This window comes from Neovison vison, chromosome 6 (genome assembly GCF_020171115.1).
Source record: "Neovison vison isolate M4711 chromosome 6, ASM_NN_V1, whole genome shotgun sequence".
In the NCBI taxonomy this organism is placed as follows: Eukaryota; Metazoa; Chordata; class Mammalia; order Carnivora; family Mustelidae; genus Neogale; species Neogale vison.
The window spans coordinates 219,103,820-219,126,522 of NC_058096.1; the positions used below are offsets into that span (position 1 = coordinate 219,103,820).

General features: G+C 53.3%; 1 protein-coding gene across 2 annotated transcripts in view; it reads right to left on the reverse strand.

Annotated features, from left to right (window-relative positions):
• Positions 1–6,442, reverse strand: part of FBN3 (fibrillin 3) — a 52,355-nt gene extending 45,913 nt beyond the window's left edge. The window contains exons 1-8 of one of the 2 annotated variants that reach the window (XM_044255424.1): positions 6,252–6,442; positions 6,041–6,123; positions 5,418–5,516; positions 5,110–5,205; positions 4,772–4,867; positions 3,072–3,269; positions 2,841–2,966; positions 2,583–2,708 (exon numbers count right to left, since the gene is read on the reverse strand). In XM_044255424.1, coding sequence (XP_044111359.1) covers positions 2,583–2,708; positions 2,841–2,966; positions 3,072–3,269; positions 4,772–4,867; positions 5,110–5,205; positions 5,418–5,516; positions 6,041–6,123; positions 6,252–6,442 — 1,015 coding nt within the window. The remainder of the gene's footprint in view (positions 1–2,582; positions 2,709–2,840; positions 2,967–3,071; positions 3,270–4,771; positions 4,868–5,109; positions 5,206–5,417; positions 5,517–6,040; positions 6,124–6,251) is intronic. The other variant, XM_044255425.1, reaches the window with a different exon arrangement.
• Positions 6,443–22,703: the final 16,261 nt, after the last annotated feature.

The following is a 22,703-nucleotide window of genomic DNA, read 5'->3' on the forward strand; positions in this document are numbered from 1 at the left end:
TCCAGCACCTACAGCAGCATTGGGAATAAGCTCCCTGTCACCCCAGGCATTCAACCACACTGAGAAAGACCTCTGGGTTTGGGGGGCTGCCCTGGCGGGAGGTCAGACACCGGGATCTGTGGCTATGTGCTCCCACCTGATAACCGTGGGCATTTGGGGAAACCTAGGAGGCTATGAATTCAAGGAGGGGCCCAGGCGCAGACTGCTTGATTGACGACTGCAGCCTCAGGGGGACTGAGGCAAAGGCTCCCTGGACTGGAGAACCACGGACACCCTTCCCCATCCCACTCTGCTCTGGAGTCTAACAGTGTTATGCCGTGATCAGATTTCTCAGGCTCAAAGAGTGTATTTTTAGCTTAAAAATGCACAAATCTTGGCCAGTGGCCCACAGTGAAACCTCTTCCACCAGCTGGGAGGGCCCCTGACAGCAGCCCCATGCCCTGCCCTGCCCCAGGCTGAGAAAACACGCAAACATTTCTTTTTGAGAGAGAGAGAGAGAGAGAGAGAGAGCGCACACCAGCACGTGCACAAGCAGGGTGAGGGGTCGAGGGAGAGGGAAAATCCCAAGTAGGCTACACACTCAGCATGGAGCCCACTCAGGGTTTGATCTCAAGACCCTGAGGCCACCACTCAAGTAGAAATCAAGAGTAGGACGCTCAACCACCCGAGCCACACGGGCGCACCAACACGCACACATTTCCGCCTCCCCTGCCCCAACCCATGGGGACCCCCAGGCGCACATGGAGGAGTTGGGACTCCCAGCACCATCCCACGCCCTTGACAGGGGAGGGGAGCCCCCCCACGGGACATGGCCTGCCCAGGTTGGAGGAGGTCAACAGATTCATTCAAGGTCACACCGCTGCTGAAGAGGAAGAGGGGACAGGAAATCAGATACCAGAACCCCAGGGGATCTGACCAAGCAGCTGCCTCTCAAGTAGGGGAGACAGAGACAGAACATAAGAATTTTAACAAAAATGATGCTGCTTTAGATTCTAAAGCACCCGCTGTGATCAAGGCCCCACTGAGCACCCCAGCAAGCACTGTTCTTTTGTCTTTGTGAACGTGTGTTGAGTGTCGACTATACCTAGCCCCCCCCCCGGCAAATCATTCCAAAATTGTATTTAAGAGGTAGGTACTGCTGTGATCCCCATCTGACAGATGAGGAAGTTGGGGCACAGAGAGGTTAAGACACTTGCCCGAGGTCACAGAGCTTGTGAGCAGCTCAGGTAGCAGCTGGAACCCAGGACTGCATCCCAAGCCCATGTTCAGAGGCAGCCTCACTTTGGTTCAAGTCTAAGCTCCACTGTTTAATAGCTGGGAGAGGACCCCTTATTCCAGGGAACTTGCCCAGGGGTATCTTCCATGCTGGAGATGACGGCTTCCAAGGGGGGGAGGAATAGAAGGTCTAACGTTGGCCACAGCACACGGGCAGAATTCCAAACACAATATTCCCAGCCCTGCCTGGTGGAGGCCCAGCCAGGGGCCCTGGTGATGCTGGGGAACAGCCAAGCCCCTTCCCTCCTCTCTAAACTCTGCCCATCCCCCGCCACAAGGGTCCATAATCCTGGCTTGGCCCATTAGCCATTGACAATGGCTAAAGTCTACTGATGAGTTCATCCAAACAGCAGGACAGGGAGTGAGAGCCCAGGGTCCCCTGCCACTGGGGCGGGGTATGGGGGGTGAGCATCCAGGGGGAGGCATGGCGCAGAGGACCTCATCCTGGCTAGTGGGGGAGTGTCTGGGTAGGGCATGGGTACAGGCATGTATCTGTTCTAAACTTACTGAGTTCGCTCAAGCAAACCTCCCCTCTCTGGGCCTGTTTCCCTATCTCAAACGGAGGGTGTGGGGCAAGATAGGAAGTGTCTGGGGGGGCCCCTGGGTGGCTCAGTCGGTTAAGTGTCAGACTCTTGATTTCAGCTCAGGTCATGATCTCAGGGTTGTGAGATGGAACCCCCTTGGGCTCACATTCAGCAAGGAGTCTGCTTCTCTCCCTCTCTGGCGTGCCCCCCAGCCCAGCTAGCCCAGGCTAGCATGTGCTCTCTCTCAAATCAATCAATCTTTAAAAAAAAAAAAAAAAAAAGTGTGTGGAGTGAAAAGAGGAATATAGGTAGGGAGCCAGAAAAACCAATGGGCAGAGGAAGGACACAGAGATGGAGGGAGGTTGGAGGGTCAGGAGGGCATGAGGAAGGACCACAGGAGGCAGGAGGGCCCTAGAGTCAGACCCACAAAGGGACCAAGCGGCTGAGGGCTGGGCCAAGGGGAGGTGGGCGTGGCAAGGGCGGAAGGGAGGGGCAGTGGGCCGGAGGGCGGGGCCAAGGGGAGGTGGGCGTGGCAAGGGCGGAAGGGAGGGGCAGTGGGCCGGTGGGCCCAAGAGATCAAGACAGAGGACCTGAGAGCTACAGTGTGCCAGACTGGGGTCCAGAGAGCACAAAGCCTGATGGGTAGGGCGCCAAAATGCCAGACGGGAGGGAAACCGAGGGCTGGAGGAGCCCCCAGGCCAGAGGGTTGCAAGGACGGATGAGCGAAGGACCCCTCTCCTCTCTGCGCTCTGTTCCTCCAGACCCCTCAGGCCGCCCGCTCACCCAGGCAGCGGGAGCCGTCCAGGCTGCTGGCAAACCCACGGGGACAGGTGCACACGAAGCTCCCACCGGTGTTGGTGCAGTCGCCCCCAGAGCAGAGGCCTGGCACGCTGAGACACTCATCTACATCTGTGTAGACGGACGCCCGTCAGAAGAGGGTCCACCAGCAGCCCTCCCGCCCCTCTCCTACTCCTTGCCAGGGAGCCTGAGCACAGGGGAGGTTACTACTCACCCCACTCCCATTGCCCTCCCATGGCCCACCTTCACACTTGGCACTGTTCTCGCTGAGCCGGTGTCCCGGCGGGCAGCGGCACTCAAAGGAGCCCACGGTGTTGAGGCAGCTGCCGCCCTGGCACAGGCCAGGGACAGCCTGGCACTCGTCCACATCTGCAAGGGAATGAGGGGCCCATCGGAAGGAAGAAGCAAGGCCGCGAGGGCTCCCACTCCGCTCCAGCTGCCCGCCCCTTCGTCCGTCCTCGCGGACTCGCTTACCTTGGCAGGCCCCTGTGTGGATATTGGGGATGAAGCCCCGGCGGCAGGGGTGCGGCTGCGCAGGGCAGAGCTCACAGGGGATGCCCCAGGCACGGCCCACGGTAGCACAGCAGAGCGCCTTGGTACACACGAGACCTGCGAGCCGGTACTGGCAGCCCTCGGGGCCCACTTGACCGAAGCAGGGGCCCGTGCGGTAGTCTGTGAGACGAATGGATCTGGGGAGCTGGCCTCCAGCTGCCTCGCACCCCAGGCCTCTCCATCCCTGCAGCCATTCACCCTTCAATCCCCCTCCTCTCCAAAGCCTTCTCCAACCAACCTCCAAAAAGGAGGCCAGGACCTCCAAGCTCGCAAATCCCAGGGCACATCGGAAGAATGTGACCACTCCCCCAGCCCCCCAACTCCCTTCTGGCCTGGGCAGAGACCACAGACATCCAGCAGGAGAGCCTGTCTCATCCATGAGCTTGTGTCTTGCCCTGCCAAATCTCCCAGACCCAAGGAGGAACCCAGCATCTTCCCCAAGGCTCTGGGCCCACAACACTACACCCCGGAACCCTGAACCCAGCCAAAGGGGTCTCATCGGTGCCCCCGCCTCAGGACACGGGGTCAGATGTGGCTTCCTGGCTCCAACCTCCAGATGGTTCCAATCAAGGGGCTGGCAATGGACCAAGGGAAGCCCCTCCCAGAAGGAGACGCCAAAGCCAGCCCCCTAGACCCAGGGGGAGGAGAGGCTGCACAGAAATCCACAATGGTCCTGACTCCCCGAAGCCAAAACAATTCTAGAATCTCACCTAATTCACCCAGGACTCAGGACTCCCCCTCACTCTGGCCTCTCTGGGGGCCCTCACCACCCACCACCCACTTGGGCCTCCCCTCTCTCACCCCGCACTGATCCTCCCTCCTCCTCAGTCAGCCCAAATTCCAGTTTCTAAAAGCACCCCACCCCTCGTGCCGAGGTAACCCTCCCAGCCCCAGCTTCTGACTCATGGCTACACCCTCTCCGCCCGGGCTTCGGCCCCCCACGTGCGTCCTCTCCCAGGAGCACCTCCCAACACCAGGGTCAGTCCCAGGCCCTGCCCACATCCCCGGCTCTGGGCTCCGCACGGGGTGGTCTGACCGCCCGCACAGCGGAGACCCCACCAGCCTCCCGGCCTGGGCATGTCCCACGCTGCCCGCTCTTGTTGGCTTTCTCCTTCCCAGCTTCCCATGGGCTCCGTGAGTTCTCTGCACCCTGAGTCGCCCTCCTGGATCTTCTGCAAGAACCTCAACCACCCCACTTAGCTTCGGGCCCACGCATGGGGCAGCCGGGGACTGGCATCCAGCTGTTCCCACCTTCCCCAGCACCAACTTTCCACAAAACACTGTTGCTTCCATTGTCTGAGTTTGGCCAAAGGCCCCCACAGGTGATCCCGCCCCCCTCAGCCCTGGCAGTACACTAACTGATGACCGAGGATTATGACAGTGGGGGGTAGTTTGCAATAAAAGGGGGCTGGCCCCCCTCATGAACTCTGACTTATCACTTCCTCCAGGAAGCCCTCCTTGACGCCCTTCTCCAGAGCAACAGTTTCTCTGCCCTTCACAGCATCAGAGACACCAGAAAGGAGGCCAGCTGGAGCTTCCCAGGGCCTGGCTACCTCTCAGAGGCTGCCAGGAAGCCCCCCCTCCATCCACCCAAGCCCCTCCCTCCATGCCCAGCTTGGTACCTCTCTCACACTGAGGCCCCATGAAGCCATACACACAGGCGCAGTGGTTCGGTCCGATGCAACGGCCCCCGTTGTGGCAACCATGGTCACAGACAGCTGCGGAAGAAGAGAGGACAGTAGCCTGATGTCCCCTAGCGGCGGAGGGAGCCAGGGCCCAGAAAAGCCCATTTTCACCCAGGAGTCCCCACCATTGGGCCCAGACCCAATAATAAGACTGTGACGGTGAGCACCTCCCTCCAAACCCTGGTCACAGAAAAAGGGCCCATGGGCAGTGGGCAGGTGACGTCAGAGACCGCTCACCGGGATCCCCGGCCCGGGTGCTCCTGGGGGATACTCACGCTGCCCACACACAGTGCCGGTGTAGCCCCGCTGGCAGAGGCAGGACTCCCCTCGGCAGCTGCCCCCGTTCATACAGCTCACGCTGCACCCTGACCCTAAGGACAGGGAGGAGGGACACACAGTAAAGCGACAAGCCCCATGAGGCCCGTGAACAGCCGCAGCACTAGGCTTGCCTGGCCCAGCTCTGGTCCTCTCAGACCTGTGGCAAAGCCAACCTGTGCACCACCCCCCTGCCCCAGTGACATCTGGAAGCCTCTACCCTTCTCCTCGGGTCCCCTGGGGGACATTTCCCCTCTCCCGCGCTCACCTCGGGTCACCCCGCAGCTGGGGGCCAGCTTCCCATCAGCACAGGCGCACAGGCTGGGTCGGGAGCAGAAGCCCTTGCCGCAGGCGTGCCTACAGACGGCTGGAAGGGGCACATCAGATGACGGTCAGGACCAGGACCTGACTCCTGTGCCCTCCCCACCCCATCGGTGCCCAGGCAAGCTTCTGGGTGTCTGCTGGAGCCGTCGGGAGCTGGGCGCTTTGGGCCAGAAGTGCTGAGCGGCGAGGACAGAAACAGGACATGCTGGGTCGGTGACTGTGGTATTGGGCCGGAGGGCTCTCCCGGGAGTGGAGTCAGATTCTAGAATCCCGAGGTGGCAGGTACAGACTGACAGAGAGATAGAGATAGAGATGGGACAGAGACAGAGAAGGAGAGCGGAGACAGGCAGGCAGAGAGACAGGGAGGTAGTTAGGCAAAGGACAGGAACAGGGCAGGTGGCCTGGGAGCCTGAGGACAGGCAAGGGCCAATCCCATGGTTCAGCCTGATGCCCCTGGCCAAGTCCACTTGGAAGCCCACTTGGGGTTCGGCTTGCCAGCAGGTCAGAGAGCTGCCCCAGCGTCCCAGCCCAAGCACGGCGCCCCCTCCAGATGGCAGTGGCACTCACGAACAACACACTGGTTCCCGCCTGGCAATGTCCTCCAGCCAGGGCAACAGTAGGCATGGAAACGGGAGCCGCACACATTGGGCCTTCGGGAAAGCGTGGCACAGCTGGTGAGCCCCCGCCCTGTGGGATGTTCCCCGGGCCTTGCTCCCCCCAACACAACGGGGCAACCCAGCCCAGCCCACACCCTCTCAGCATGCCCGGTACCACGCACCCCTGCAAGATGCCTGGGCCGCCTCTCCTCCGCATGTGTCCAGAACCTGCAGACTCCAAGGCCTTGTCCCAACGGCCCTGGACTCCCACCAAGCACAACAGGGCCGTCCAGGCCAGCAGGAGTCGAGCCAGGGGGCCCCAGGCCATGGTGAAAGCACCAGCCCCTCTCCTTGCCAGCCCCTTTAGAATCATGATGCGTCGTCCCTTACAGACTGTAGAGAGGAAACAGAGTCAACCCCAGCAGAAGCCCTTGGCCACAGACTACCCAGAACCAGGAGCTCTGGGATGACTGCAGGGCTATGGGAAATGGGGGGTGGGGGGTCGGGGGGTGATGGGGGAACTACTAGAGCCCTGATCCAGAAGCAGGGGAACAATCAGGGCAGGCTTCTTGGAGGAGGTGTGATGTCTCAGAGATGGAGTTAGCCAAGAGAAAAGTGCTGGGGCCAAGTGCACAGTGAGAGCAGAGGGAGAGAGGGACAGGCGGGCTGGTGTCGCAAGAGCGCACTGTGTCGTGGAGCTTCTACCTGTAGATCCAGGGTGATGGAGAGCCCTTAAAGGGCTTGAAGTAGAGGAACACAGGAGAACGGGTGTTTGGAGCGTGGAAAGGCTCGCAGGAACCTGGGAGAAAGCATGCAGTCGAGGAGGTTGGGGCAGGGGTCCAGATGAGAGAGGAGAGGACAGAATTCCAGGGAAAATGAGGAGGTGGAGTCACCAGGAGGTGGAGATTGGTTCCAAAGAAGGCAGGAGGCGTGGAGGAGACTCCCAGAAACCTGGCTGGGAGGGTGGAAGGGGATGGGATGGATGAGGAGTAGGTGGCAGGTGCACCTTCTCGGTAGGGCACTCCCTCCACCCAGCAGGGAAGAAATAGCTTTTGTGCCCACTTTGTGGATAAGCAAACTAAGGCCATCACACAGTGAGGGGCTGGCTGTGGGCGAGTGCTGAAGCCTAGGCAGAAGGGAGGGAGGGGAAGAGGTGGAGGGGGGTGTCCCACCCCCTCCCAGGAGGTGACTTGTTCTCTCCAGAACCTGAAGGTTGGGAGGGAGGGCATGAAGACAGGACCACTCCTGGTTAGGAGATGATCAGCTAAGGGTAGGAGGAAGAAAGCTGAATATTTGGAGGGGCAGATGGTAGAACAAATGGCCTTTTGGGGAGCCCTTTCGGGCCCTCCTTTCCAGACCAGGGAGAAGAACTGGGCCTAGGCAGGGAACGGGCAAGGACTAGGCTGTGTGCCATTGGGCAGCTGGATGCCCCTCTCTGGGCCTTGGGCAGAGAGATCCTGACCTGGTCCCAAGGTCCTTGAGGAAGGAAGAGACCCTTGTCAGCTTTGGCGGAGAGGCAGAGAGGAGCCGACCTGGCTGCGGAGGGACACCCCCTTCCTGCTTCCAAGCCATTCCTCGCCAGTCTGCGCCCCGAGGACGCCTTCTCCAGGCAGCCTCAGGGCCCGCGCAGCCTCGCTCCCCGCTTCCCCCAGGCTCCCGGGCCCTTGGCCCGGCCTGACCCGGCAGCCCCCCCTCCCCGCACCGCCTCCGCGCCCCGCGCCCCGCGCCCGGGAGGTGCTCGAATGAATGAGCGGGGATGGCGCGCGCGGCGCGGGCGGGAAGCGAGCGGTCCCGGGCTCCGCGGACGAGGAGGGGCCCGCGGACCCCGCTCGCCACCCGGCGGGGCCCGAGGACCGAGCCCCCCCCCCCCCCGGGCTGCGACCACGCTCGGCTCCGCCCTCACCTGCGGGGAGGGGAGCGGGTGGGCCCGGGGCTGCCGCCGCGAACAAAGGAATCCCCTCCCCCTCCCTCGCCCCGGCCTCCCCAGCCTCCGCCGTCCCCGCTCGCGCCCCGCCGAGGGCCCCGCGCTCCCCCGACCTGCGAGCCGGCGCGCGTGGAGGCCGGCGCGGCGAGCGGACGCGGGGCTCCGCGCTCAAGGGGTGGCTCGCGCCGCGCGGGGCGCCGGGGGCGGGAACGCGAACCGAGAGGCCGACCCCGCCGCGATCGCAGCCCGGAGCCGCCGCTTGCGGGGGAGTTGGGGGCGGGAGGAGTCGGGGGAGGGCGCGTTTGCACCTCGAAGCTCCCGGGGCGGGGGCCGGGGGCTCCGATCCGGACTGGGGGAGGGGCTGGAGCCGGGGGAGGGTCCGGGGCTGCGAGTGAAGCTCGGAGGGGCTGGAGAAACGGAAGGGGGACCCAGAGCTGTGGCCGGGGCTGAGCCGCTGGATGAGGGAGCTCAGGGCGCTTGGCGGAGGGAGCGGGTGGGCTGCGGGGACCGCGTTTTTGGGTAGGAATTGATCTGGAGGTAGACCTGAGGTGGGACTCCAATTTGGGGGTGGCCGGGAAGAAAGCCTGGGCCGGGAGGTCCCGGGACTCACCTAGGAGTTCCTCCTCCGTCCTCTCAAGCCACCTCCCCTTCCCTCGGGCCGAGAGAATTCCAGGAGTGACGCTGGAACTCACCTGGCGGCTCCTGGAGCCCGGGTTCTAAACTAGAGTAAGATCCGGAGATGGGGCAAAGATGCCTTTCCTGGGGAGAAAGTCCACATTTTTCATCTGATTCTCAAAATGAAGAGTTTAAAAGGTCTAGACTTTCTGAACCCCAGTTTTTCTCAGGGGCCAGAATTGTAGCTGCCAGTTTGTACTGGACACGTTGAGTGAAAATTTCTGGATTTCACCCGCCACTTCATTACCTTTGAGAACAGACACCACCACTCAGGGTGGCGATCAGGTTTGAGCTGTTCATTGGACCTGAAACTTAGTTATCCCGCTCAGCAAACTCCTATGCTACCGGCAAAACCCAGTTCTAAAAGCCCCTCCCCTGGGTGCCCCACTCCCAAATTGTTGATTTATCCTATTGAATTCCCAAAGCTAATTGTGCTGATCATACCTCCATCACAGCACTTCAGGAATGTAATAAATAAATAGTAAAAATAATTTGAGCTAATATTTATTCCATGCTTATATGCCCGGCTTGGTGCTGAGGGTGTCGTACACATTATCTCATTAAATAACTAAAAACCCTACGAGGGAGAGGCTCATAATCGCCCAGTGTGGGTGTCAGGAGACAGACTTGGACTCCGACACTCCTGGGCTGGAGGAGCGGAGGAAAGGAGCATTCTCTTTGGGGATGGGAGGCTTGAGGGTTCGGTAGAAAGGAGCAGATCAGAGACAGGGAGGGAAGGGCAAACAGGGGAAACAGCTCAGACAGAGGCCCAGAGACAAGAGGGTGTGGAAAATGCAGGAATCGCATGAGGCTAGAGCTTGGGGGGGGGGCAGAGAAAGGGAAAGAGGGGAAGAGGAGTCTGGCCAGGTAACTAGACGCCAGGAGCCCTCAGGAGGCTCCCCTTACATGGAGGGGTTCCCAGGAAGGAGAATCACTCTAGAATCTGCACTGTGGGGGTTAGAACAGGGTCTGGTCTGGGAGCAGCTGGATTGGTGTTCCCGGGGGAGGGTAAGCCAGGGAAGAAACCCCAGGATCAACCAGAAAGCAGTGATAGGTGGGATTCTAGTGTGGAAGGAGCCAGGGGTTGTCATGGATGAGCCAACTTCTGGGGACACTTCTGTCACCCGCTTCCCAGGCTCCTTTGCCGGGGCCCGCCCTGGTCTATGCTTCACCTAACAGGTGTGTCTCACGTGGGCACGGGAATAGGCACCCCGGGCCCCAGAAGCAGTGCAACACTTGTGCAGAAGCTGGGGAGGAGCCCAGGAAGCCTGGTGGATCAGTGTTTCGGTTCTAGAATTCTCCCCATCCGCTCTCTGGAAGCAGAGGACAAGGAATCCACAGGGTTTGGTGAGCCGGAGGAGGTGGGGAGTTGAACAAAAGTTCTCAATGACAGCGTAGAGCAAGTGTACCTGGTCATTGTACCGCCTCCCCCACCTCACCGTCCTGCTTTCCAGTGGCTCCCCCACCTGGATCTTTCTGTGACCTATGCTGTCACTCCATCACATCACACTGTCCTGATGGGGCATTTAGGTTCTCACCCACACTCCCCCCAGCATCCCAGTGCCACCCAGAGACTGTTGTAAGGGCAGAGCATGTCCCAGTCTCCCTTTCACTAGCGCCACACCCCCAAGTCTCTATACAAGGTCACCTGTCACTCGCCGCTGTCACCCGCTTATTTTCACCCAGAGTACACCTTGCTGTACTCTGGTTACTCTGCTGCCTGTCACATTTGTGTTGCCATCTTTACGCCTTCCCCTTGTTGCTGTGACTTTGTCACCTGTTAATAGTTGTACTGGCCCCCAGAGTGCCAGGGTTTTTAAACTACAATCGACAGAAATCACCCTCCACAGAAAAGGCTCTTGGTTGCACACAAATCCCTCCACAAAGGAGAAAAGCAGCCAGCAGGGTGACTCCCCAGTTGCCCACAGATCTGGTCCCACAAAGACACCTTCCATCCTTCTCTACTCCCCGGGTTTCAGATGAAGCTTAACGGTCCCAGACGCCTGAAATCAGTGCCACCCTCAGCAAAACGGGGTCCAGGGGTTTCCCACCTCTTCTAATGCCAGCATCTGTTAAATATGGGGGTGAAGGGGGTGCCTGGCTGGAGAGACATAGGGGGGAGTATCCCCACCTTGCTGTGAGGGGGCCAGGAAAATGGGATCCAGGAAAATGGATATCTAGAAGTCCTGTCGTGGGATCTGTCTCATGAGGGGTGCATTTCCCAGACCCAAGGAAAGGTCCCTTGAGTCACCTGATGACCAAGTCGATGGCAAAGGTCCTGTAGGCTGTGCTGCTCCTAACTTGTCATCAGCCCTGTTCCCGTCACACCTTCCGACGTCTTCCTTCTGTCCGTCACCATCAGAAACTGTCTTAACCTTGTCATCTCTCATCGCCGTACTGCTTCTCCACTGCCACCTGTCATGTTCACACACTGTCTCATTGTCCTTTACCACCGGATTCCAGCCTCCCCACCAACGGTACACCAGTCACGGGGCGGAGCTCCTCTATTACAATGTCATCTGTCGCAGTCAGCCTGTGTCCTCTTTGCCACCTGTTGCTGTCATGCTGTGTCCTCATTGTCACCTGTTGCTGTCACACTGTCTGTCCTTCACTCCCAGCTCCTACTAATTGTCACCTGTCCCTGTTACCCTGAGCACCCCCCCACACACTGCTGTCCCCTGTGGAGGTCATGATGGAATGTCTGAGTCATTCCTGCTCCGCTCTTTCTTCCCACGTGTACCCCTCCCGCCCCCTGTGCTGTCCTCAAGTCCCCTTGGGCAGACATGACACCACCATGTGTGTCCAGGGCTAGGAGACCACCGTCGGCCCCCTGCCCACCCTCCCCCCCCGCGCCGTGATGTCCATTAACCCGGGCTTGAGGAAGGGATGGAGACAGGGTGGGCGGAGCATGCGCAGGAGCTCAGGGCAGGGACAGGAGACAAACACATATGGCAGGAGGGGGTGCCTGGAGTCTGTGCTGTGTGGGGCACTGTGCCGGGTGGCCTGGGGACAGAGCTCTCTTTGTCTGAGCACAGGAAGCAGCTGAGCCCGGAGGATGGAGCACATGGGCGGGGAGTTTGGCCAGATGCCTGGGAATGAGGCGGGGAGGTGGTGGGTCCTGGAGGGCCAGGCGAAGGCCCAGAGGAGGTCAGAAGCAGGCCAGGAGGAGCAAAGAGAGCAGCCGAACCCTGAGCGCTTCCCCATCTGGTTCTCGGGACACGACAAGACCCCCCAGTTCATGGAGTGCTCCCTGTGTGCGGGCTGAACCCTCATCACAGACCCCCGAGGCGGCTCTGCTATCTTCCCCATTGCACGGTGGGGAAACTGAGGCACAGAGTCCCCAAGTCACTCACTCCAGTCTCCCAGCCAGTAAAGAACCCAGGCGCACTTGAACCCAGGCCGAAAGCCCCAAGCCGCAGTCTGCTGGGCAAGGGGAGGTAGCAGAGTGCTGTGTCTTTCTGATACATATGCATATACTCTTTTTTCTTTAACAGTAAACACAAATGTTAGCACCTGTGTACATTGTTCCGTCCTTGATTTTCTTTTCTTCTTTGGAAAAACTTATTTTACTCGTAAACTAAATAAGTGCCTCTCGATGATTGTCTTTTTCCTTTTTTTTTTACTGTTTTTATAAAATTAAGGTAACATTCAAATAACATAAAATTAGACATTGTAGGGGTGCCTGGGTGTCTCAGTGGGTTAAGCCTCTGCCTTCGGCTCAGGTCATGATCTCAGGGTCCTGGGATCGAGCCCCACATCGGGCTCTCTGCTCAGCAAGGAGCAACCCCCTGATCTCGGGGTTGTGGGTTCGAACCCCACATTGGGTGTAGCAATGACTTAAAAATAAAATCCTAGAGGCGCCTGGGTGGCTCACTGGGTTAAGGGTTGGACTCGGTCTCAGCTCAGGTCTTGATATTAGGGTCTTGGGTTGAAGCTCTGCACTGAACTCCATGCTAGGCATGGAGCCTACATAAAACAAAACCAAAAAAATGGTAAAAATAAATAAATAAGTGGAATCATATAAAATGTCAGCTTTTGATCTGGCTTCTTTCCCTAGACAGAATGATATCAAGGTTCCTCTACCTCGCAGCAAATGTGGGTGTTTTCTTCCTCTTAATGGCTGAACAGTATTCTGTTGTTGGGATGGATCCTAGTCTGCGTGTCTGCTCACCAGCGGACAGATGTCTTGGTTGTTTCCACCTTTTGATAATGGCGACTAGTGCCACAACGAATGTACTTGCTCTTTTCATGTCTTTTTTTTTTTTAAGATTTTATTTTTAAGTAAATAACGAGAACTTGCCCATCCTTCTTTACGTCTAGGGGGGGTCCATGGATGAGCTGAACTGTCCTTTATTTAGCTACTCATCTCCTGACGCACCTGCCGGCGTTGAACCTTTTGTAAATTTCAGCATTTCAGGACAGCATTTCAGGAGAGCCTGGTACAGGTGTCATCTCACATTAGCTATCCCATGGGCTTTTTAGAAATCTTTTCGTTATGGAAAATGTCAAACATATGCAAAACTAGAGAGAGTATGTAGACAGCATGGCGAACTCCTGTGGATTCATGGTTCGGCTTCCATAATTACCATCGTCACCTTCCACCCAACCAGCCTGTCTGCTGAAGGGACAATGGACAGAGTAGAGATGCCTGGGAGATGACAGCTGCCAACAGGATCAGCCACCGGGGAGCAGAAGCCCAAGAAGCCCCTGGGACAACTGTCCCAGGGGCCTGCTATGAAGACAGAGTGAGGGGGAGGGCGGGAACAGCACATCCACGGGGCATGACGAGGAGCTCGGCAGAGAGAATTAGGAGTCATCTCAGAGCTGCTGACAGCACTTAGCCTTCGGGTGGTCAAGCCGTCACTCAGCCTAGGGGAAGGAAGGATGGCCACTGCTGGTGCCAGACTGCTGGCCAGGGGACTGATGGAAGAAAGGTCGCCCTGCAAAGACACTCAGAGGTGCAAGGCAGGGACCTCCAAGTGGGAAGGACTCCCCGACACCACCGTGACAGACAAAGCAGACAGAGCCATGGAGCAATAATGGGCAAACATTTCCTGAGCTGAAGACAGACCTATGTCTCCAAAGGGAAAAGCTCCTGACTCTCAGATGCCTCCCACCCCAGGACAGAGAACGGACACGCTCCTGCCACATCTGGAATGTCATGACATGGAAGATGAAAAGGAAGTCCCAGGAGAATGTTCTCATCAGGAACTGCCAGAAGGGAGAAGGCAACAGACAGCCACTCCACACTGTTGAGTGGCGAGCTGGGGTGATGCCAATAAAATGCTACCTCAACCCCACTCAGAGCGAGGTTATGAGAACCAAGGAAACCGGTGTTGGCAAGGATAAGAAGTTGGAGCTGTGGGAAACAGCATGGCGGGTCCTCACACACTGAAGCATCATTCATGAGTCAGCAGTTGCATTTCTGGGTCTATAACCAAGAGAACTGCGGGCAGGGACTCAAACGTATATGGGGACACTCATGTTCCTGGCACCGCGATTCACAATAGCCAGAGTTGAAGCAATCCCAGTGACCGTCACCAGGTGAATGGGTAAACAAAACGTGGTCCATCCACACAACGGAATATGATTCACGAAAAGGGAAGGAGATTTTGACACATGTTATAACATGTGTGAACTTAGAGGGTGAACTTAGAGGACATTATACTCAGTGAACCCAAACACAAAAGGACAGTTCCTATAGGGTCCCATTTCTATGAGGTCCCTAGAGGAGTCAGATCCATGGAGACAGGAAGTAGATGGTGGGAGCGGGGGAGGGGGGCCAGTGTTTCATGAGGACAGAGCTTCATTTTGGGAAGCTGAGAAAGTTCCGGAGACGGATGGTGGCGATGGTTGCCCCCCAGTGTTGAGTATCCATTCCACAATGTATACGTACATCAAATCATCACACGGCCCATTTTAAATAAATATGATTCTATTTGCCAATTCTTTCTCAATAAAGTCGGGGGGGAATTGTAAGAATTTAAAAAGTGGGTAAGATGGTAAATTTTAGGTTCTACCTATTCCATCATGATGTTTAAAAAATGTGGAGGTCACAGTTTCACTTAGCACCAAGGTGTCCTTAGGGATGCAATCCTTCTGAAGATTCCAAGGGACAATCCCTTTCCTTGCATTTTGCACCTTCCAGAAGCTGCCTACACTCCTTGAATTGTGGCTGCTTCCGCCATCTTCAAAGCCAGCAGCGTAGCACCTTCCAATCTTCCAACCTCCTGGCTCTGAGGCCCCTTGTGATGACATTGGACCCCCAGGTAATCTAGGATGTACGCCCTTCTCCAGGTCCTTAACTGAGTCCCATCAGCAAGTGTGTTTCCATCCTAGGTAACCTATTCATGAGTCCCAGGGATTAGGATGCTGGAGGTGCGTTCCTTAGCCTACCACAGTGAGTTCCCCATTCAGCACTAGGTCCCAGGAATGAGCAAAACATGGAGTCCGAGCTGTGTGTCCAAGCCCTGCCTCTCGACCTCCAGACCTCGGTGCCTCCTCTTCAAAATGGGAAAGAAAATCTCTCTTTCGGTCATTTGGCTGCAAAAATCAGGTGAAATCAAGCAGGTGGAAATATGCAGTGTCCACATGGCCAACCCAAGACACAGGTGATCAGTGACTCAGGCCTGGGGTCAACATTTCTTCCTGCAACAAATACTTATTGACCACTTACTGTGTACTAGGCACTGCTGACAGGAAGGCAAGCAGAAATAGACCTTGACCTCCTGTAGAACCTGGGGAATATTCATTCAGCTGACGTTCATTGAGTGCCTACTGCATACCAGGCACTGTTCTAGGGGCTGTGGGTTGGCGGGGGGTGGGATGCATCATCAAACATAGCACACATTCCTGGAATTAACATTCTAGTCGAGGTAAGTGCCACAGAAGGAAGGTGCCCAGTGCCCACCCTTAAGCTGGGGGCGGGCATCAGGAGAGGTTTCTCTAAGGCAGTGACCCTCGCTCTGAGATTGGCCAGACAAGGAGTTAAACTGAGAGCGAAGAGTAGAGCATCCTAACAAGAGAGAACAGCATCAGCAAAGACCCTGATTGAGTTTGTGTGGCTAGAGCACACGGAACAAGGGAGAGAGGAGGGAGGGGGGAACTGTGGGGACATCCTTGCTATTTCAAGGTCAGCAGGGAGCCATCTAGGGCTTTTTGTAGAAGGTGATCACAAGTGGGTTCTGCAACACCTGGGACCACTGGGCCAGGTGTGGGTTAGTCCTGCTAGGGAGGTGGGACCTGGGCACCCACCCTTAGCCCTGCCATCTGCACCCATCTCTCCGGGGTTCTGGGATCTGGCCAGCCTGTCTCCCAGGGGTCCCATTCACGGCCAGCGGCTCTCAGGATCTCTCCTTGCAGCTTCCTGCCCCGTCCCCCAAACTTCCTGGATGCCATTAATTCAGTCAACCCCTATTGGGCATCTGTGTGCCAGATGATATACATTTATTATCACATTGAGTTCCCCCAATAATCCTAGACAAAGGCATGAAGCCCAAGGTCAGAACCTGAAGGCAGCAAGCAGCTACGGATGGTTTCAGGCAGGAGCCACTCAAAGTTGGGAGGATTGATCGGACCTGCCGCTAGGGGGCACTCGAGTCCTCCTATGGATGGTCTCCAAAGCTACTCTGCGCAGATTGGTGGCCACTGGCCACAGGATGAGCGGTTGAAATGTGGCCAGTCCGAACCCAAATGTAAGTATAAAAATACACAGCAGAGTCCGAAGACTTCGTAAGAGAAAAAGAATATAACACGCTTCGCTAAGCCCTTTAAAAAATACCGGTGACATGTTGAGATGATCATATTTGGGGCACACTGGGCTAAGTAAATTACATTATTAAAATTTCATCGGTATCTTTTTTTTTAAGTTTATTTATTTATTCTTTTAGTAATCTCTGCATCTAACATGGGATTTGAACTCCTCACCGCGGGATCAAAGTCACATGCTCTTCTGACTGAGCCAGGCAGACACCCCTTTAATTTCTTGTAAGACAATACAAGAGTGTTTATGTTTCTACCAAATCAAGCCGGCTTTAGAGATAAGTTACTATTTTCAGCTGTTGTAAGGGGGCAAATGACCCTCTTTTTCTCTCATTTCCTCTTATATTGGTCATCCTTCAAGTTAACCATCTACAGGTTAACTGCCAGGCTCTACCCCTCACTCACTGGGCAAAAGTCCATATTCATAGACCAAAAGTAGAGACGGGGTCATATAAATAGGTAATCATACTGGATACACTTTTTCACCCAAGATATCCATGGAAACTGCTCAGACCCTCTGCTAAGGTCCGAATTACACTCCTTTTAATTTCTTAATGATCTTCCCTATATGGTGTAGATGAACCAATAATTTATTCAGCCACATCCTCATGGACAGGTCTCCACTCAGTTTATAGGTTTTATTCTCTCCATGATCGAAAAGAAAAAGAAACAAACAAAAAACCAAAGCAGGGGCACCTGGGTGATTTAGTGGGTTAAGCCTCTGCCTTCGGCTCAGGGTTGTGGGATTGAACCCTGCATCGGGTTCTCTGCTCAGCAGGAAGCCTGCTTCCCCCTCTCTCTCTGCCTGCCTCTCTGCCTACTTGTGATCTCTCTCTCTCTGCCAAATGAATAAATAAAATCGTAAAAAAAACCAGTGCAATAGATATTTTTATACCTATGCTTATATGCACTTAATGATTCTATTTCTAAGGGAAAGATTTCGAGGAGTGAGATGTTAAGTGAAGGGCTTTTGTGTTTTTAATTTGAATAGACTTTGTCAGGTCCTAGGTATCAACAAATGGATTCCAAAGTTTATAGAGAAAAGCAAAGCCCTAGACTAGGGGTGCCTGGGTGGCTCAGTTGTTAAACATCTGCCAGATCTGCTCAGATCATGATCCCGGGGTCCTGGGATCAAGCCCCACATCAGGCTCCCTGCTCACTGGGAAGCCTGCTTCTCCCTCTTCCCGCCCCCACTCTCCCCGCTTGTGTTCCCTCTCTCGCTCTCTCTTTCTGTCAAATAAATAAAATTTAAAAAAAAAAAGACCTAGACTAGCCAACACAATACTAAAGAACAGAGTCGGAGGATTGACACTACCAATGTCAAGACTTTCTATAAAAGCTTCAGTAATAAGGACTATAGTGTTGGCAAAAGAACAGACAAATAGATCAATGAAGCTGAACGGAAAGCCCAGAAATAGAGCCGCACAGATAAAGGCAACTGATCTTTGACACAGAAGCAGCCCTTTCAACAGAGGGTGCTGGGAGAATTGGACATCCATAGGCACAAAAATGAGTCTAGACACACACCTTACACCATTCACATCAATGAACCCAAAATGGATCATAACGAGGTACCTTGAATTAGCAAGTTCAGAGACAGAAAGTTGAATCTGGGTTACCAGGGGCTGAGGGGGAGGGGAGTGGAGAGTTATTATTTAACGAGCACCGTTGCTGTTTGGGATGATGAAAAGTTCTGGAAATAAAGAGTGGTGTGGTTGCCCAGCCTTGTGAATGTTATGGATGCCCCTGAGTTATACACTTACAAATAGCTAAAATGATAAGTTGTTTACTATGTATATTTTATCGCACATACACGAGCACACACACACATAGGGATCATAGATTTAGATGTAAAATGAAAATCTATAAAACTTCTAGAAGGAAACATGGGGAAAAAATCTAGGGGATCTTGGGTTTGGCAATAGGTTTTTAGATACAGCATTAAAAGAATAATCTATTAAAGTTAAAAAAATGTTGAACTTTAATAAAATTAAAATTTTGCAGGGGGAGGGGGATGCCAGCTGGCTCAGTCAGGAGAGCATACAAATCTTTTTTTTTTTTTTTTTTAAGATTTATTTATTGGGGCACCTGGGTGGCTCAGTGGGTTAAAGTCTCTGCCTTTGGCTTAGGTTGTGATCCCAAGGTCCTGGGATTGAGCCCTACATAGGGCTCTCTGCTCAGCAAGGAGCCTGGTTCCCCTTCTCTCTCTGCCTGCTTCTCTGCCTACTTGTGATCTCTGTCTGTCAAATAAATAAATAAAATCTTTTAAAATATTTATTTATTTATTTATTTGAGAGTGAGAGAGCAACCTTGGGGTGGGGGAGGGGCAGAGGGAGAGAGAAATGTAAGCAGACTCTGTACTCAGTGTGGAGCCCAATGTGGGGCCTGATGTGGGGCTCCATCTCCTGACCCTGAGATCAGGACCCTGAGATTCCTACCTGAGCTGAAACTAAGAGTCAGCTGCTTAAGTGACTTTGCACCCGGGTGCCTGGAACAAATGACTCTTGATTCCGGGGTCATGAGTTTGAGCTCCACACAGGGTGTAGAGGTTACTTAAAAATAAAATCTAAAAGAAAAATCAATTTGCTCTGCAAAAGTTGCCCTTGACAAGTCATAAATGGGAAGAATTAGTATCCAAAATCGATATTGTCAGGGTAAAGAATTCAAATTTCCACCAACCATGTATGAGTGCACTTTTCCCCACAGCTTCACCAGCAATGAGGGTTTGCACTTTTAAAAGATTTTCCCAGTTTGAGAAAGCAGTATCTCATGGTTATCTCAATATGCATTTTCTGACTCCCAGCCCCTCTGAGCACTTCTTCATGATTTTGAGTGACTTGGATTCATTTCTCTGTACACTGCTTATTCACGTTGTGTCTTTTTTTTGAATCATCTTTTTCTCAATTTATACTCTTTGTACTCTTTGTCATCTGATTTACTTGCTTCAAAATTTTGTGGTATCTTTTACCACCCAGAATTCTCTTTGCTCCTAAGGAAACTCTCTTTTGTCCTCAGATTGTACACATAGTCACTTAGATTTCCCAGAAGAACTTTTATCCTTTTGTATTTGAGTATTGGCCCTATCTGGCCTATATTTTTGCTTATCATTTCAACAATAAACAAAGGCTTTACTAAGGGTCTACTTGTTCATGAATTGGGCCAACACCATTTTTAAAATAAATCACCCTAAAAATAGAATAAATTAAAATAAAATAAATCACCCTATTCCCTGAGAATTAAAATACCACTTTTCTCATATATAGATTTTCATATATACTGGGATATGTTCTTGGACTTACATCCTTTTTCTTCTTCTTTCTTCTAAAGATTTTATTTATTTATTTACTTACTTATTTTGAGAGAGAGAGAGAGCATGAGCAGGGGTTGGGGCAGAGGGAGAAGGAGAAGCAGACTCCCCAGGAGAAGGGCCCCTACGCAGGGCTCTATCCCCAGACCCTGGTGACCCGACCGAAGGCAGACGCTCAACCAGCTGAGCCACTCAGGTACCCCTAGAGTTTTTCTACATTCTAAAGTGCTCTGTACTCCTCTGTCCTGTCATTGTTAAGCTTTGGAATTGAGGTCATGAAATGGAATTCATAAAATGAAGTTACAGATGCATTGTAAGAGTTTTCTGTATTCTCCCCTAGCACAACTGACTTAATCAGATGTTCCCCTTGGGTCAGTGATCAAAATGTGCATTTGTCTCAGACATCATTCATTTCCAGGGTGCCTGGGTGGCTCAGTGGGTTAAAGCCTCTGCCTTCCGCTCAGGTCATGGTCTCAGAGTCCTGGGATTGAGCCCTGCATCAGCCTCTCTGCTCAGCAGGGAGCCTGCTTCCCCCCTCTCTCTCTGCCTGCCTCTCTGCCTACTTGTGATCTCTGTCTGTCAAATAAATAAATAAAATCTTAAAAAAAAAAAAGAAATTGTTCATTTCGTCTAGCTTTTTCAGAATGTTGCCTGGACCTGCATGGAGCTATCTCTTATTTCATGTTTACATGGAGACTGAGACCTTATCTCCTAATCTTGTTTACTTTTCTGCTCTGAGTTTTTAAAATTAACCAGGGTGGTAAGAGGTTATCTGTTCCTGGGTCTCCTCAAAAGAATCTACTTTGTTAGGTATGTGTTCACCTTTTTTTCTCTATTTGATTCATTTGGGTATTTTTCATCTCTAATCCATTCTATTCTTACTACTTTGCCTACATTTCCTTCCTATATTTGTTTTCGTTCTTTGTCTGATTCGTGAAGCCAGGTCTGTGTTTCCTTCGTGGTCACTTTCTTTAATAATGGGGTGATTAAGGCTCTGGATATTTCTCCAAGAGTAGTTTCATCAATTTCAGGGATTCCTTTCTTTTCTTCTCTTTTTAAGATTTATTTATTTATTGGTCAGAGAGAGAGCCCAAGCAGGGGGAGCAGCAGGCTCCCCACTGAGCAAGGAGCCCAATGCAAGACTCGATCCCAGAACCCTGGGATCATGACCTGAGCGGAAAGCAGATGCTTAACCGTCTGAGCCACCCAGGTATCCCAGGGATTTCTATATAAAATGTTCTCTTCAGGCCCGCCAGTCTGGCTCAGTTGGAAGAGCACATGACTCCTGATCTCTGGGTTGTGAGTTTGAGCCCCACATTGAGTATAATGATTACCCCAAAATAAAATCTTTAGGGAGAAAAAAAGTTCCTTTTACTGTTTACTAAATAGTGTACAAGTTCCCCTCTTGGCTTCCTGTGTCATTCAAGACACTGTAGGGCAGGTTTGGGGAAGGGAGGGTGGCCAGGGTGTAGGGGCAGGGATCATGGTTTTCTCCCTCTGTTCATTCGCTTTATCTCTTCCATTGGAGAATCCCACCCTTTGTAGAGAATTTGGGCGTATCTTCTTCTTGTCCCTGATTCTGCCAGATGTATACCGTCCTGTGTGCACGAGTCTTACCTCGACCCACATGGTTCTGTATTATCTCTAGCTCTTGTTTCTTCCTATCTCAATTGGCACTTTGCTTTTTGTTTGACTCAGAATCTGTATGCGTTTATTTATGGATTTTCTTGAGATACAATTCACACACCATAAAATCTATCCTTTGAAGTGTACAATTCGGTGGTTTTTACTCGATTTGCATGGTTAATTCCAGAACCTTCTCATCTAATGAAAAAAAAAAAAAAACCTCATTTCCCTCGAGCCATCACTCCCGAAGCACTCATCTGCTTTCTGTCTCTGTGGATTTGCGGGTTGTGGACGTTTGATATCCATGGAATCCTACAGTATGTGACCTTCACGTCTGCCTTCTTTCACTGCTCCTCAAGACTCGCCCCCACTGAAATGAATCCGCACTTCTGACCCTTTACGGCTGGATGAGACTCCGGATGTGGAAGGATGGTGACAGCATCATCCACTCATCGGCTGATAGGCATGTGGACTGTTTCCCTGTTTTAGCTGTTACGAAGCCTTGGGTTAGGAAGATCCTCTCACAGGGCTTCTGGGGAGTCTGGTCTGTTCCCTCCAGCTCCCCACAGGACCCCGGGCTGTACAACCCCACTTCGCCACCCACTCCCTCAGCGAGGGAGCCCAAGCCCCTCCAAACCCCCACCAAGCAAAAACAATGATGCAATGAACTTGGCTGTTTCTCTTTTTTGTTTTAAAAACCAGCATTCTGTTCTTACGCTCTTGATCTAATCAGTACATCTGCTCTTTCTCTGAAGATAATCATGGTGGGGTTCTGTTGCTTTTTCTTTCACTTTTTGCATTTTTCCCCCTTTGTTTGATTGTTTGTCCGATGTTTACGCTGGTTTCTGCCTTTCGTTTTGATAGTGTCTCCAAATCTTGTATTTGGATGCGAGGCACAGGGCTGACAGCGATGGGAGCAGGGGTTCATATTGGTGGAGGGGTTTCACTGAAGCTGAGCCCCTCCTCTTTATGGGTCAGTCCCTAGAGAGATTTTCTCTGGGACCATTAGGTTTCCCCAGAAAGGACTCCAGTCTCCTGGGCTGACGGGGTGGAGGGAGCGCCCTTGGCTTTCTTGGGACCCGGCAGGGAAGAGGCTAGACACCTCCAATACAGAAGTTTCACCCCATCCCTTTTTGTTTTTTTTTTAGGTATTTATTTATTTATTTATTTATTTATGGAGGGAGGGGCAGGTTCTCAAGCCGACTTCCTACTGAGTGTGTAGCCCTATGTGGGGCTCAATCTCATGACCCTGAGATCATGACCTGAGCCAAAACTAAGAGTCAGACCCATAAGTGACTGAGCCACAGACACCCCCGCACACAGCATCCCTTGTTCTCGACA